This window comes from Psammomys obesus, unplaced genomic scaffold (assembly GCF_907164565.1).
Source record: "Psammomys obesus unplaced genomic scaffold, mPsaObe1.curated_primary_1811, whole genome shotgun sequence".
Taxonomy (NCBI): domain Eukaryota; kingdom Metazoa; phylum Chordata; class Mammalia; order Rodentia; family Muridae; genus Psammomys; species Psammomys obesus.
In genome coordinates, this window is record NW_026596040.1 from 35577754 (window position 1) to 35593399 (window position 15646).

Below are 15646 nucleotides of genomic sequence, written 5' to 3' on the forward strand. Positions count from 1 at the left end.
ACAAGGAGCTGACTCAGTGAAGAAGGGTATGGTTTTCCTTCTGACAGCCTTTCTCCTGTGTCCTGGAATGCACGCGAGGTCTTTTGAGTTGCTGCCCCATCCTGGCATCACAAGCCAGTAGTCTCATAGAGGTTTTGCTTTGATGTCACTGAGCTGCTGAACCAAAGTCAGCAGCTGCCACCCACGCCCTCACCCTGGACTTCTCATATGACAAACAGACCCTTAGTTGTTCATGCTACAGTAACCGGGTTTTGATCTCTGCAGCTGAGTGCAGTTCCTACGTGTATAAAAATGTGTTTATCATGATCCATTGCTTATCACCCCTTTCACTACTGATGCTCCTCCAGAATCCTTGATGCATTTCTGTTATCATTGCCTTTCTTTATACTCTGCCTACCTACTTACCTTTGAAAGGACATGAACCTTTGTAATATCTGTGACATTCTTCCATCCCTGAAGAGCTAATTTTGTTATTTTTGAGAATTTACAAAACTGTTGCTCTTAATGGTGTCAGATCTCAATCTTCCAGCCTTAGCTTGTGAGTAGCTAGGATGAGAATGTATATTTTATTACATTTTTAAAATACACTCACTCACTGTCTGTGGGCATGCACATGCATCCATGTGTGTGGGCATGTATGTGCCATAGCATATGTGTGGAGGTCAGAGGATAGCTGTGGGAGTAAGTTCTCTCCTTCTGCCACGTGAGTCCTGAGGACTGAACTCGGGTCATCAGGCATGGTGGTAAGCACCATTACTGGATCCATCTCTCTGCTCCCAGAGATACGTATTTTACAGGAATTACATTTACTTATTAAACAGGATCTGTGTATCCCAGGCTGTCTTTGAGCTCACTATGTAGCTGAGAATGACCTTGAACTTTATATAAAAATATTTTATATATATGTTTTATCTGCATATATGTCTGTTTACCGTGTATGTTCCATTGCCTGAGGAGACCAAAGAGGATATCGGACCCCCTGGAACTGTAGTTCTAGAAGTTGTGAGTGGCCAACTGCCAAGGGTGCTGGGTATTAAACCTGTATTCTCTGGAAGAACAGCCATCTCTCTAGCCCAGCCTTGTACAGTTTCTCCTGCTTTTTTCTGTGCCAACACACCCAGTTTATGTGATGCTGGAGGCTGAACCCAGGCATGCTAGGTGTGCACTCTACCAACTGGCCCGTATCTCCAGCCAAGAAGAGGGGTTTGGTCCTAAACAGGCTATTTGCCTCTAGCTCAGAAACAAAAGACAAATATTTGTGAGCAAATAGGCTCTTGGGGACACTGTACAGAATCCATCCTTCTACTAGAGCTGGAGAAGAAGCACCATGCTTGTCCTGCTTTAATGGCTCCTCTGTAGCCTAGATGGTGAGCTGAGCAGACTTGCTGGCTAGGGAAGGACATGGGAGATAGCTTCCCACCAAAATGCCTGAGATACACAGAATTGTTTACATGTCTGCCAATTTTCTTTCTCTCTCTCTCTGTTTTGAATATAGTTTTAATATAGTTTGGGGTGGCAGTATAAGCCCAGTTTTCAGATTTGTTGGTAACTTTTTGTAGCAATGTCACATGGTTTGGGCTGTTACAGTGATACATAAGCAGGCCTTATCACCTCACAGAGCACATGCATTTTAACTTCTTTGTTTCTTGCTCTGTCCTCTTCTTACTTGGAAATTGAGGCAGTGTTCAAATCATATTGAACCATGGATAAGAGTGTATCTTGCCAAGAGTAGTGTCCTTGGAGCATGGACTATAAGATTGCTGTGAGTACTCAGTGTCGCTTATCTGTATTTCATCTTATATGAGAAAAAAAAATTGCTGTCTTGGTTAAGCCATTGTGGCTAGGTTTCTGGGGGGCAGGTATATATATATATCAGAATTTTTTCCAGATGGGGGTTGAAAACTCATATATTGCCTGTTCTTTTCTAGTCATGCTAAGCTAGATGTTTTCTAAGTGTCTGATTTAATTTTTTTAAATTATACTTAAACCAAGTCTGGTAACACATGCCCATAACCCTAGCACTCAGGAGGCTGAGGCAAGAAGATGGAGAGGTAATGGTCAGCCTGGGCCACATAATTAGTTCCAGAACAGCTTAGGCTACATAGTGAGACCCAGTCTGAAGCAAACAAAAAATCAGGCTTTTAATAATATTTGGTTTTGTTGCCAGGTACCAACTATTGAATGAGCACAGTCTTTTGGCCTTTATTGATTATGGTTTGTTGAAGTTAGGGAGTTGGAAGTAGTAAATATGTTTAGATAATAAATAGACTCTAGATACAGTGAATGGAACAGCGCGTAGAGGAGCAAGCAGACAGTGTTGCAGTCTGTCAAGCAGTCAGTGTTTTAATGTGTTTATACTTTTTAAATGAACTGAAAACTCACAGGCAGCCAGATGTCTTGTGTTATGTATGCTCAGCTCTAACCAGCTGCTGAAACGATTTCTTATGATTTAATGTCCTTGGAAGTCCATCTTACAAGAAGGTTTGTCTTGGTTACAGTTTCCATGGAAAGCAACTGTTCTGTAAGTGTTTCACCTACCCCAGCTGCACTGCAGCATTCCAGACCAGCTTGTAACTGAAGGTGGATATTAACCTGAAAATGGGAAGCACTCTAAGCTCCTTAAGATCATCAGCCTAACTATACTGCCTTACAGTTGCTCTTGGCTTATCTGTGTTGTATTAGGAGGAGATTCATGAGAAATTAATTTTAATAGCCAGGTAGAATAATTTCAAACTAGCTTAAATCTTATGAGACTCTTTTAAATCAGTCTATTAAAAGTGAAAGCAAAGTGATTACTAAGAATAACATGCTTATATACATTATGTATGTGTGTATTCATCTTGCATATATTTATTTAGATATTTATAAATTAACCCCCCAAACAGCTCTTGTGTGCTCTAAGCTGGCTTGAACTTGCTTAGGATGACCTCAAACTTCTGAATATCTTACCCTCAACCTGAGTGATAGGATTATAGGCGTACACTATAATGCCTGGTTTGTGTAAGCTATTAGATGATTCTTTATTAGAAACAGGGTCAGGCTAAGGCCAGTGGTCAAGTCTCTAATTCCAATTATTCAGGAGGCTTAAGTAGGAGGATCTCAAGTTCAAGACTTGCCTAGGGTATAGATTAAGCACAAGGCCAGTCTGAGGAATTTAATGAGATCTCCTCTTAAAATAAGGAATGAAAAGAGGACTGGGGAAGTAAGTCAGTAGAGAGTGCTGACCGGGTGTTCACGAGGCCCCAGTCCTGACTGCAGTGTGTCAGGTCAGCTGAACATGGAGAGAGGCTCTTCAGAAGTTCATTGCAGTGAACTCTGGAATCTTTTAAATGTTTTCATTAAAGGTGAACATTTTACTAGCAAATCTGCGATAACATCACAAGAATTAGTGGCTTAGTTATGTTAATAAAAGTAATTTAGAAGTCATCCTTTACAAAACATACCTCATTTATTCTTTGGGAATTTCATGTAATATCCTTTGATCATATTTATTCTACTCCTCCAACTGTTCCTAGGTCCTTCCACTTCTCTACCAGTCCATGCTCTCTCTCTTGTTCAATAACAATAATAACTAAAAACAGAGCCCATGAACTCCAGGTCGTGTTGGCCACCTGCTCCTGGGTGTGTGGCTTTTCTGTCTACCAAGTGTTACTCCATTGAGGAAAACTGACTTTGCCTCGTCCAGCAGCAGTCAGGTAGGTGCTCCTGGCTCCTTAACTAGAGGCGGACCTTCAGAGATGCCTCATCTCCAAACCACAACAGAGACAAAGTGACTGACAATAGCTAGGCCAGGCCTTTGAAGAAGACAAAAGGAACTGGATAGGAACCTCTCAGGACTGAATGTGTATTTGTAGATGAAGGCTGTGTTAGATTGATAATAGCAAGTCTGGAAAATTAAGGCTGGAAAAACTGTGTTGTTTGAAAGACAGAATGTTAGGTCTAAACTTCAGTTGTGTTTCAGATTCTGGATCAAGATACTACAGTAGAGAGAAAGTTTATAGTTTTTCTTCTCAACTCCACTTTGGAATTAAAGGAGGTTGGAAGCTGATTATCTGAATTATAAAATTCAGTACATCAACAAGATTTCTGAAATACAGTAGTTATAAATGCATATTTATTCAGGCTATAGTCTTTAGGTTTTATATTTTAAAAAACTGAGTATTGAAGATGTTTTCTGCTGACAGTGACAGTCATGATGGTTTCTTTATTTTTGAGTCAGGGCCTTACTGTGTAGCCTAGAATTTACTGGAACTTACTGGTTGGCCTGGAACTGTTATGTAGACCGGGCTGGTCTCAAACTCACAGAGATCCACCTGCTCTGCCTGTCGTTGCTGGGATTGAAGGCGTGTGCTACCTGGCTTGTGAAGTCTCCAGTTGTCAGTGATAATGAAGGCACTGAAGCCCATGGTTGGGGATGAAGGGCTTTGCTCTGGGGATAATGTCTTTCTTTAGCCCTGCATGATGATCACAGATGTTTCTCCACAGCCACCTTCAGCGGAGATAAGGACTGGCTACAGCTAATAAGCATTTAAATTTTAAGTGCTGCAAATTATAATGTACAGCTTTCTGGATGAATAAGGAATTTAAGACATAAACACTAAACTAAAGATTATAGAATTTCTGTATACCAAGATGGTATTATGTATTAAAAGTTTTTTTTTTTTAATTTTACTTTTATTTTTTTTTTTAATTACGGGTTTTCTTTTAGGATTGAAGAGATGCCTTAGTGGCTAAGAGCACTGACTGCTTGTTCAGATGACCTGGGTTTGATTCCCAGCACCTATATGTTGGTTCACAACTGTGTGTAACTCAGTTTCAGAGGCTCCAGTGCCCTCCTCTGGCCTCTTTGGGCACCAGCATACACATGGTACACAAACATAAATGCAGACAAATCACTTATACAGACAAAAAAATAAAGTAATAAAGAATAAAGAGATTAATTGCTTTGAGCTCTATGTTGGCTATGTACAGTACCACAAAGTCCAGAAGAAAGTGTTAGATGGAGTCCATGCATCTGGAGTGCGTGGAATGGTCGTGAGCTGCCTAACATGGGTGCTAGGAACTGACCTCAGCTCTCTGCAGAAGCAGCACTTAGCTGCTGAGCCATCTCTTTTAGCTCTCACAGTAGGTTTTTTTTGTTTGTTTGTTAGAAAATTTATGATGGTACCTTGGTTTGGGGAATACCAGTTAAAATTTTTGGTATGTAAAATTTAAGTCCTGGGTTATTGAAGAAATATGACTAAATTATAGGATAGATGTTTAATTTTTTTTCCCTCACAGATGCCTAAATGATTGTTGTTAAGAACTATGGGACAGCCAGGCACAGTGACACATGCCTGTAATTCTAACACTCAGGGAGGCAGAGGGAGGTAGATGTCTGTGAGTTTAAGGCCAGCCTGATCTACAAAGAGAGTCCAGGACAGCCAAGGCTACACAGAGAAAGCCTGTCTCAAAAAATCAAAAAAAGAAAAGAAATAGAACTATGGGATATTTTTGTAGAAAAAGAAACCCACTATCTGGACCCAGGCAATAAGTTTTAAATCAGTTCTGTTCCTAGCTGCTGTCAGTGTGACACCAGGCCTCGGAAAGGATGAGTGTAGCTCGTGATTCTGAGTATCCTGAGATTCTCATATGGGATCTGGAGGCCTATCTTAGTGTCGCGGCACATTCCTAGTAAGAGAGATGACCCTGGGTTTAATCTCTGCAACAAAGTATTACAGCCACACCGTTCAGTTTCTTCAGTTTTAAAATTAGCCATCAGTCTTATGACAGCATCTGAAATACATACCACCACTTTTTATTCTCCAATAGCTATTTCTAAGTGTTCATCTTAATCATTTAAACTTGTCAGTTGTTTTTATTAAACTTATGTTCCATTTACGGTACCATCAGGTTTCTTATCCAATTGCAAGTCAGAGGAGCATGTTTTTCCCTTCTGTGTTCGTTAACGTTGCCGTGAGCCAACACTAACACCCATTTCGTGATGGCTTTTGTGTTTGTCCAAGAGTCCCCCTCTGCCCCAGGAGAGCAGCACAAAGTCATGGCTCCTGTCTTTTTATTCACATGAAATTAGTAACTCGCTCCAACAGTGGTTTGTTCTAGGACATTTCCAGACCAGATGGTGGAAAGTTCTCAGGGTAATATGGCAGCCAAAGTGGCACTTCAGCTCTCTAAAGTTGACTTTGTTTTGGCAATTGTGTAATGAAAATCTTCTGAACATTATACAAGGACTTCAAAACAAGAAAGATCTGTTGGCTTAAAACAGTCTTTATTTTTGAAAATCACTCTACTCAGCATGGTAGAATTTTGGTTTCTTTCAAGTATTGGCCTCTTGGACTCACTTCCCTGATGACTGGCATTTAAGAAAGCCCAATTAATATTTTAAAATTGGTTATAATAGAAATTTAACATTACCTCAAGTTTTCTTTTTCCTTTTTAGCATTATTGAAAGTTAGAGAAGGAAATGACATCAGAGCTCACATTGCCTATTGTCCTTATTTTCAAGAAAACCAAAATCCATAGATCCTATGTGTTGAAGCTAGCAGAGCTAATGAGGAGCTGAGGAAGAGACGTAGCTGCCTAACCGTGGCTGAATGGTTCTTGCAGCACACTGTGGTGTGCTGTGAGCTAACTGCAGTTTTTATGTGCTGGTATTTCATATGTGGCCAGATTTTAATGGGTAGAAGTTCATTAGTTAGTATCAGTCTAGAGTCATGTATTTTTTTTTATAGGTTGATACTTTGATGTGATTCAAAACCCCATCTATGAAAGTGGATCAGCATTGTCTCTTCATCTTTCCAGCCCTCTTCTTTGCTTCCATAAGTGACTCTTGGTTTTTAGTTTCTTATATACCCTTCTTGGAAATTTTCATGTATATTAAATTCATAGATTTTAATCTAATATGTATATTAGATTCATAGATCATCTCACTTTTATACCAAGGTGGAAAATTCTACATGTTGTTCTGAGTCTCGCTCTGTTTTCATTTTCAAATACAAACTATTGAAGTATAATTAAAATACTTACAAACTTCTTTTTTCAAAGTAAATGACTCAATGGTTTTCATTGTATTCACAAAGTTGTAAAAGCTTTACCATGATTCTGGCGCAACAGAGAAACCCAAAAGCATTGTCTGTCACATCCTCCATTGTTTGTCTCCATATTGTGGAGTCCTGGAGGGTGGGTTAGGGACTCTCTTCCAAATTAGGTTAGTACCTACTGGTAGTCATAATCCTTATTTAAATATTTTCCAGCTTGGAGTGGTGGCAAGACAGTACTCCCATCATGGTGAGGTGGGGAGAGAAGGGCTGAGACAGGACGATTATGAGCTGGAGACTAGCTTGGGTTACATAGAGAATTCAAGGGATATAGATTTTACTGTATGCATTATTTTTTTTTCCTTTTGCTTTGTACCAGTACATTCTGTTGCAAATAAGCCTTTTAAGAAATGTTTTTAGGAGAGTGTCTTGCACTATATCCCTGGTTGCCCTGAAACTTTCTATGTAGACCAAGCCAGCATCAAACTTGCAGTTGGTACCCTTGCCTTCCCTTTATGAGTGCTGAGCTATCTCAGGGTGTTGATGTACTTTTTAAAAAACTTTTATTTACATTTCTTGTGTCTCCTCTCAAAGCCCACATGAGGCAAATAGTCTGCTGCTGGGGATCATCTGAATCAGTCCCACATCCCACACAAAACAAAAACATGTTTCTATTCACAACATCAGGGTTCTTCTGCACTACCCAGACTGGGTAGTGGGCAGGCGAGCTTTCAGGTGCTGGTCTCCAGCAGCCTTGGTTTCATTCCATGTTTGACAGCAGCAGGTGGCACTAGCAGGCAGATGGAAGCAGTGGCAGGTGGAGCCCTCTATTGATACAGCCCCTTGTCAGTCCTGTGTATTATTTAGCCTTCCAAATGCAGTCCTGTGCTGGGCTTGGTATCAGGACCTTGGCTTCCAGCAGAAACCAATATTAAAGCTCTTATGCTGGGATGTGAGACCCTGATTCTGGACAGCTTTCTGGAATTCCTTTGGTGAATGGAGCCTTCAGGTTCTCTTCGCCTCTCTATTCTCTTGTCTCTGCTTCCACTTCCCTTCTTGTCCTGACTGAATTGGAATTGTTCTGTGAACCTTCAGTTGGTGGTTCTAACAGAAGACTAGTCTGTTAGACTGTTAGGACAGCACATTGGGGAACTGGAGCTCATTAAGGATTGTTCAGGAACCGGGCATGGCTTATGAAGGGACAGTTCAGGTACATGCACCCCTCCCCATCGTCAGGGATGTCAGCGGGTGTTTGCAGGTACATAAGGCCTGGGTCACCCTTTGTCTTCAGCCTTAGAGCAGCTGCTTGCAAGGCCTCAGCAACTGCTTTGGTGGTCTGGCATGAGCCTAAGTGTGCCGCGAAGCCAGGGCTAGGGACCTGGGTGTGGGTGACAGGTGAGCTGTTTGAGATCCCAGGTCTGGCTATGGAAAACAAGGTGCCAGCTGTGGGGGGCTCTCCCAAGACTGCTCAACTCTTTAACTGTCGAGCTGTTTTTGGATGCTTTTGCTCTGGAAGTCCTGGGTTTAGTAGGGACTGCCTTGGACAGTATTGATCCCTCTTGCCAGGCATGTTGAAATTTCACCCACTTGTGTGTTCTTTAGCTATCAAGTCTGGGTACCAGGCTTTCAGTCTAATTTTCTAGTGGTGAAGTTGCTCAGCTACTGTCCTCAGCGATGCCTCTATCCTGTGCCGTCCCTGTTGCTACTGGTTTAGCCTGCACTACAGAAAGTGGGCAAGGAAAGGCCACTCCAGAGTATTGGACCTAATGTAATACCAGGGCAAATGTCATGGGAAAGTGGCTCTAAGTGTAGTCACTAACTGAACCCAAGCAGCTTGCTTATGGAGCTGGAGCCGGGTGCAGTTGCAGCCTTGCCTCTGTCACTAGTCATCAAAGTCTGTGTTTTGTCCACTCTTGGCTCTCACAGTAGTCCTTCCATCAGGGAAAGCTCCTCTGGTGAGAGAAATTGTGTGCCAGGCTTGTGAGTGCACATCGGCTACAAGCTGTCCGAAATAGCCCTGACTCCTGCGGCAGGACACCCAGCAACCAGCTGCAGTCTTGCACATAGTTGCTTCAAGGTACCCGTGGCATGTTGAAGGCAACTGGTGCTGGTGCAGGGGAGGTCTTTCTGGCTGTTAGAGCAGTGGGCCTTCCACATGGCAGCTCCGGCAGCAAGAGAAAGGCCAGTAGCTGTTCATGTTCATCAGATCGCTCTATCCACACAGTGTCCTTGCTTATGTGCAGGGAGAAAATGTCAGCATGATGGGTTTTTTTGTTTGTTTGTTTGTTTTTGCTTCTTCCCTCATCCTTTTCCTTTCGGGAGAGCATTTTGACTTAGTTGTGCTGTGAAATGAGCATCTAATCTGTGGCTTTAGAGACTGTTCAATGTATATATGCACTTGCTGCATTTATTAAACCAGTTTCTCAGCAGTCTACACCCAGACAGCCTGCACCTTACCTTCTGGTAAATAACCCATATTTTATTGCTGTGTCAGAATGACCCTGTCTGGGCACAGTGTTCACGTCTTTTATCTCAGTACTTGAGGGGTTGAGGCAGGAGGATTACTGTGAATTTGAGGTCAGCCCGAGATACATAGTGAGTTTAGGGTTGACATAGGCTACATAATGAACCCTAGTCTCAACAAAGAAAGCCCTGCAGTTTTTTTTTTGAATGACCCAAACATTGGCTGTTTAAATGACTGATGTTACTTGGCAATTACTTACAGAGGTCTGAGTAGAGCTCCACCTGTTACTTCCTACTGCAGATGTTGTGGTCAGGCAGGGCTGAGGTGTGGGGCTTTCGGTGGGGGAGGGCTTGCTTTCTAACACTCTCCTTTTGGGTGTTGACAGGATTTTCCTCGCCTTGGGTTGTTGGACCCAAGGCCTTACTTCCTTGCTGCCTCTTGATGGGCGGCCTCATTTAGCCTTTTGCCTTTGGGCGCTTCCATGTGTTGGCTCTCAAGACTGACTAGTGAATATGTATTTATATCAGTGATTATTGTGAGTAGAATCCTACCTGCTCAGCTGTGCCATCAAAGTGAGTCCTAAGTGTCTAGCTTATTTTTCATTCAGTTCAAGGAATGAGAAATAGCCTGGTGTGGTGGTGCACATCTTAATCCCAGCAGAAGCAGGCACATCTCTGAGTTCAAGGCCAGCCTGGCTTACAGAGTTCCGGGACAGCCAGGGCTATATAGAGAAACCCCATCCCAAAAAGAAAAAGAAAGGAAAGAATGCATCCATGTTCTCACTGTCTCTCTGTCTCTCTCTGTCTCTCTTTGTTTCTGTCTCTCTGTGTGTATGTGTGCATGTGTGTTGCAATGCTGTCTCATGTAGTCCAGGCTAGCCTCAAGCTTGCTATGTAGCCAAGGATGACTTGAACTACTGCTCCTCTGGCCTTACCTTCTAAATGCCAAGACTTTTGTCCTCATGTCCAGCTGCTACTGCTCTCCTCCTTTGTTCTCCCCTTCCTTTCTCTTCACCTTCCCTTTCTCCTTCCCCCCTCTTCCCCTTCTTTCCCCTCCCCTAAGGACTTCATTTTAGTGCAATTCATGAATGAGGACGGATCAACAAAATGTGGGTTTCAGGTTTCCCTACAGGAAGGGAAAGGAAAGGCATGGGTGAGCTCAAGAACAAAGCCAGGGAAACAAGTGACCTTTCACAGTTCTGTAGTTCTCACTTGACCAACCTGAGTCCCTAGCCCTGGTACAAAGTCAGCAGGTAGCCTCCAGCTGATTTAAATGTTTCCCTTCTTTTTCTTTTCTTCCTAAAATGTTTTTCATGTATACATCTGTCTGATGTGTTTTTCTGGATTGGAGATTGAACTCAGGGCCTTGAAGATGCTGAATAAGTACTGTATTACTGAGGTGTACCCACAGTAATACAGTGTGTGTGTGTGTGTGTGTGTGTGTGTGTGTGTGTGTGTGTGTGTGTTGGTCTGTGCCTCTGCATGTGTGAGTGCCTGCCTGTGTGTGTGTGCCCACGTGTATGTGTGTGTGTGCCTGTGCACATATGTGTGTGTGTATTGTGGTACTGGGGTTTGTTCCTAGGGCTTCCTGGATGCTGGTCAAGCATCCCATCATTAGCATATCCCCTCCCCTAACTGTTGAGTCAGGGTTTTGTGAATTTGCCCAGGGAGACTTCTGCCTCATTGTGTCCCTAAAATATATTTCCATCAGTGATAGCTTTTAACATACTTGGTTCAGTTTAAACTTGCCTCGTCAAGAGCCAGTTGTCTATAAATGCGCAACTGTCATTTAGTGACTGGTATGTACTTTGGTACTTTCCATGAAAAACTTCAGGTTTGTTAAAATGCTTTGCATGAATAAATATGTGTCACATTTTCATAGTTCGCCTGTCAGTTGATGGATATCGAGGCAGACTCTGTTTTCTTGCTAAAGTGAAAAGGGCAGGCATCTCTGTGGTGGATGTTGAGTGCTTTGGAAACATGCCCAGGAGTGATAACTGGGACACAATGGGTGTGTTTCATTTGAGAAGCTGCCACACTGACTCCTACAGTGGCCATAGTGTGTACCCTATCAGTACTCCTCTCCTTTGCCATGCCCTCAACAGAATTTGTCCTGTAGTTTCCTGATGTTGGCTATTGTGAATGGAGTGAGAGGGAATCTCAGAGTAGTTTTAATTCACATTTGTCTGCTGTCTGGTTAGAGATAGTCAACACTTTAGAAATAATTTTATTGGTCTTTATATTTCTTCTGAGAGGTGTGTGTTTAATTGATTGACCTACTTATTGTTCAGCAGTTTTTTATGTGTATGTGTTTATTTTTGTAGTTATGTTAAAAATATTTTATTTTTAATTTTCAAAAAAATATGTGAATATTTGTGGGTGTGTGGGTTTGTGTACATGGGTGCAGTGCCATGAGGCCAGAAAAGAGCATTGGATTCCAAGGGGCTGGGATTACCAGCAGTGGAAGCCACTCAGGGTAGGTTCAGAGAAGCAAACTCAGGGTAGCCCTTCACAGAAATAAACTGTAGACTGTCTTATTTTCATGTGTGTCTGTGTGTGTGTATGTAGGCTCCAGTGCATACAGTGTGAATGTATCTGTTTATGTGTCTGTGTGTGTGCATGTGCCTGTGTGTGTGTGTGTGTGTGTGTGTGTGTGTGCATCTTTGTATCTGTGTGCATCTGTGTGTTCGTATGTGCGTGCATGTATATGCACATGTACATGTGTGTTGCATGAATGTATGTGCACATGAGTGTTGGTGCATACCCATGAGGTGAGAGGAGGATGTTGGTGTCTTTTTTGTCACCCTTTGCCTTATTCCTTTGAGACAGAAATTCCCACCAAACTGGGTGCTTACTAATCTGGCTAGGCTGACTTACCAGACTCCCAGGACTCTTACCTCGTCCTCACAGCCCTGGGGTCACAGCCAGATGTGACCGTGCCCAACTTTTATGGGTGTGCTGGGGATTCAAACTTTGATCCTCATGCTTGTAAAGCAAGTGCTCTTACCCAAGGAGCCCCACCCCACCCCAACATGCTTCCTCAAACAGGAGTAACATGATTACTGTTGAGATTCTGCTGCACATGCGCATGTGTTCTGATTCTGAGAACCTCGCTGGCCCCTGCTGTTGCTTGTCCTCAGCTACAGGCTGTCATGGGTGCTGTCGATAGTAAACGGGGACACCCAGAGGTTACAGTGGATCTTCAGGGCAGAGCACTGCTGCTCACTACATACACCAATGTACAGGGAGAATAGAAAGGAGGAAAATAATGGATACCAGGTCCAACTGTAAGAACTAACGATGAGAAAGGGGTCAAATATTTTGGCTTGACTTAATTTTTATCTTAAGCATTTTTGAAAAATAACCAGAAATATCTGGATATGTAGCTTTGACTGCGTAAATGTACAGTTTATGTGAAAGAGTAGTATTTTAATCTTCCAGGCTGATCATTGTTCTGTTTCCCTCATGTCTTCAGAGATATTACGTATGAGATATCAGTGGAGGCGATCTCAACAATGGTTGTCTTCCTTTCCTGCCAGCTCTTCCACAAGGAGGTTTTGCGGCAGAGCATCAGTCACAAGTATTTGATGCAAGGCCCATGGTATGTTCTGCTTTACAGTTGTGATATTTCATCTGTTATTTTTAGCAGTATCTGCTCATGAGTATTGTTGCCTCACCGTCTTGACATGTCTTCCTGTTGCTCTGTTGCACCTTCATATCTAGCAAAACACAAGGCCACATTCTGGTCCTTGTTCACTGAGCTCTTTCTGCTCATCCCTCAAACTGTTGTTTTGTAGAATAGCTTGGCGTCTTCTCTCTTTTCCTTCCGTCTTTCTCTGTCCTATTTGCTTATTTAATCTTGAATCTTCCTCTTTTCACTAGTTTCTTTTTAATCTACAGTTTCCCTTAGTATCAGCAGGGCACCAGCGAAGGATACCAGCAAATCTCTGAAACATACTGTTTATAGGCCAGGAACATCCTTCTGTGTTCTTTAAATACTGTCTAGATGACATAATTCCTAATGCAATGTGAATGCTTTGTAAATGATAGACTGAATAGTTTGGAAAATAATAAGAAGGAGTAAAGTTCAGTATAGATAAGATTTTTTTTTTCTGAATATTTTCAATTTATGATTGGTTGAAATAGTGGATGCGGAATCTGAGATTGTAATCCTTGTGAATTTGACAAGCTGATTTCTGGGGTCTGTCTGGTCACTTTTTGTTTAGACTATGCCAGTGCCTCTTCGCTATTCTAACTTAATGAGCATCTATTTATTTATTATATGCTAAACATATGCTGGGCTTCAGGGCTGTGCTCTGTAGCAGACACTTGTAGGAGTATGGATAAAAATGCTTTTATTAAACACAACACCTTACCTTCTATTGACATAGTTTTCAGAAACTTTACATCAGGCAAGTCTTCCCAATAAGTTAGTTTTTGTTAAAGTTATCTGGTTGTTCTGGGGACGTGGCTATGGGTGAATACTGTCGAGTGTTATGAGTGAAGGATGTTGTCCGTTCGTTGTCATCACTGTGCTTACCTTGCTGCCATGATTACATTTGCCGCATGTTCACAGGTCCTGTAGAGCCCTTTGGGTAAGTTACACGGGAAAGAGCCCTTGGTGCCCAGGGTTGGAGCTGCGTCTGCTGACCCTGGAAGAGCCCCAGGGTATCACAGGGCCTTGTGCAGTAATCCAGTCTGTGGGTTTCTCTTATGGAAAAGTTACCAGGATTGATCATATGAGCTCCAAACTTACCTTCTCTGTCAAATGCCATAGGCCTTACTGTCAAATACCATAGTGAGTTTAGTTTCCACTGGCTTCCTGCCTCATAACGAGGATTGAACTCCAGTGTGGATGGCAGAGGAGACAAACCATACTGGACCCCAGCAGATGACAATTGAAAGTCACTGACATGAAGGGGAGGACCCGGGCTTTGGTGACTCCTGTCTAAACCCTAACAGTGATGGAGTAACCTGGCCTGGAGGTGGTGCTTGCCAAATTAGGGTTTTGACTGGAAGTTCATTCCTTATGTGCTAGAAGTTGTATTTTTCATAGATGGAGAGGATGTTAGTAATCTTATTTTCTAAGTCTCCAGTTTTTATAGTATAATTATAATGTCAAATATTTAAACTAGAATATTCAGTTATTGGTTCTTATGGTTTATCTTAGAAGCCATGGTTATCAATAATTCATACAAAAATCTACAAGTGGACTAGAGATTTTGAAAATTACTATGTCACCCATAATTGAGTAACTGGAGTTTTATACTCAAGAAATTAGTATATTTTCATTTTATTCTTGTATTTCTCTGCTGACTTTTATATAATAACCTTCCTTCAGTTGCAAGCTGTATTGTATTATCCACTAAATTTATAATTGCTTGCAATTTTATGTAAATGACAAGTAAGGTAACAGATGCTCGAATTTTAGTGAATCAACTTGTGCCTTCTGGTGTTCTAAGAGTCAAGGAGTGAGTCAAGTTGTGTGATGCTGCCATATTCCTTGAGGTAGTATTAACAACAGATATACCTCTGTGTTGTTACGGAGAATCAGGTGACTCCATGAACAGGAGTTTGATTTTTTTTCCTTCTTTCTGTGTAGTCTTCCCTACACCAGCAAACTTGTGAAAACCTTATTGTATAACTTCATCAGACAAGAAAAGCCACCTCCGCCCGGAACCCATGTTCTCCCTCAGCAGTCAGACGGGGGAGGCCTGCTGTATGGACTGGCATCAGGAGTAGCAAGTAAGTCCTTTCAGACTTCGCATCCTTTATCTCTGTAAATCTTGTCTAATGAGGCATAAGAAATTCTATTCACTTGGCTACCGCCGTTATCCATTCCATTGGGTCTGTGCAGCTGGCTAAATGTAAATATGGAAAGTAAAGTATTAATCGTTCCTTTCTCTGTGGTGATTCAAGTTAAATGTATGCAAATAATGAATAGATTATTTTAGCTATAGGACATAATTTTCAAGACCGAATGTTTACATGTAAATATGCATCCAGGACAAGTTTGGCTATGAAGAGAAAGTAAACTTGAGCCATTGGAAGCTTTTCACTTCTTGCGTTGTAGGAGACATCTTTCCGCTGAGAGGCTGTGCTGGTTAGGATTTTGTTGCATAATCTCAGTGTTTTGTTTAGTGACA

At 42.0% G+C, this 15646-nt stretch overlaps 1 protein-coding gene across 1 annotated transcript in view; it reads left to right on the plus strand.

The window, feature by feature from the left end:
- Positions 1-15646, plus strand: part of Dym (dymeclin) — a 276645-nt gene that overhangs the window by 62465 nt on the left and 198534 nt on the right. The window contains exons 7-8 of the mRNA XM_055622878.1: positions 12976-13101; positions 15103-15245. Coding sequence (XP_055478853.1) covers positions 12976-13101; positions 15103-15245 — 269 coding nt within the window. The remainder of the gene's footprint in view (positions 1-12975; positions 13102-15102; positions 15246-15646) is intronic.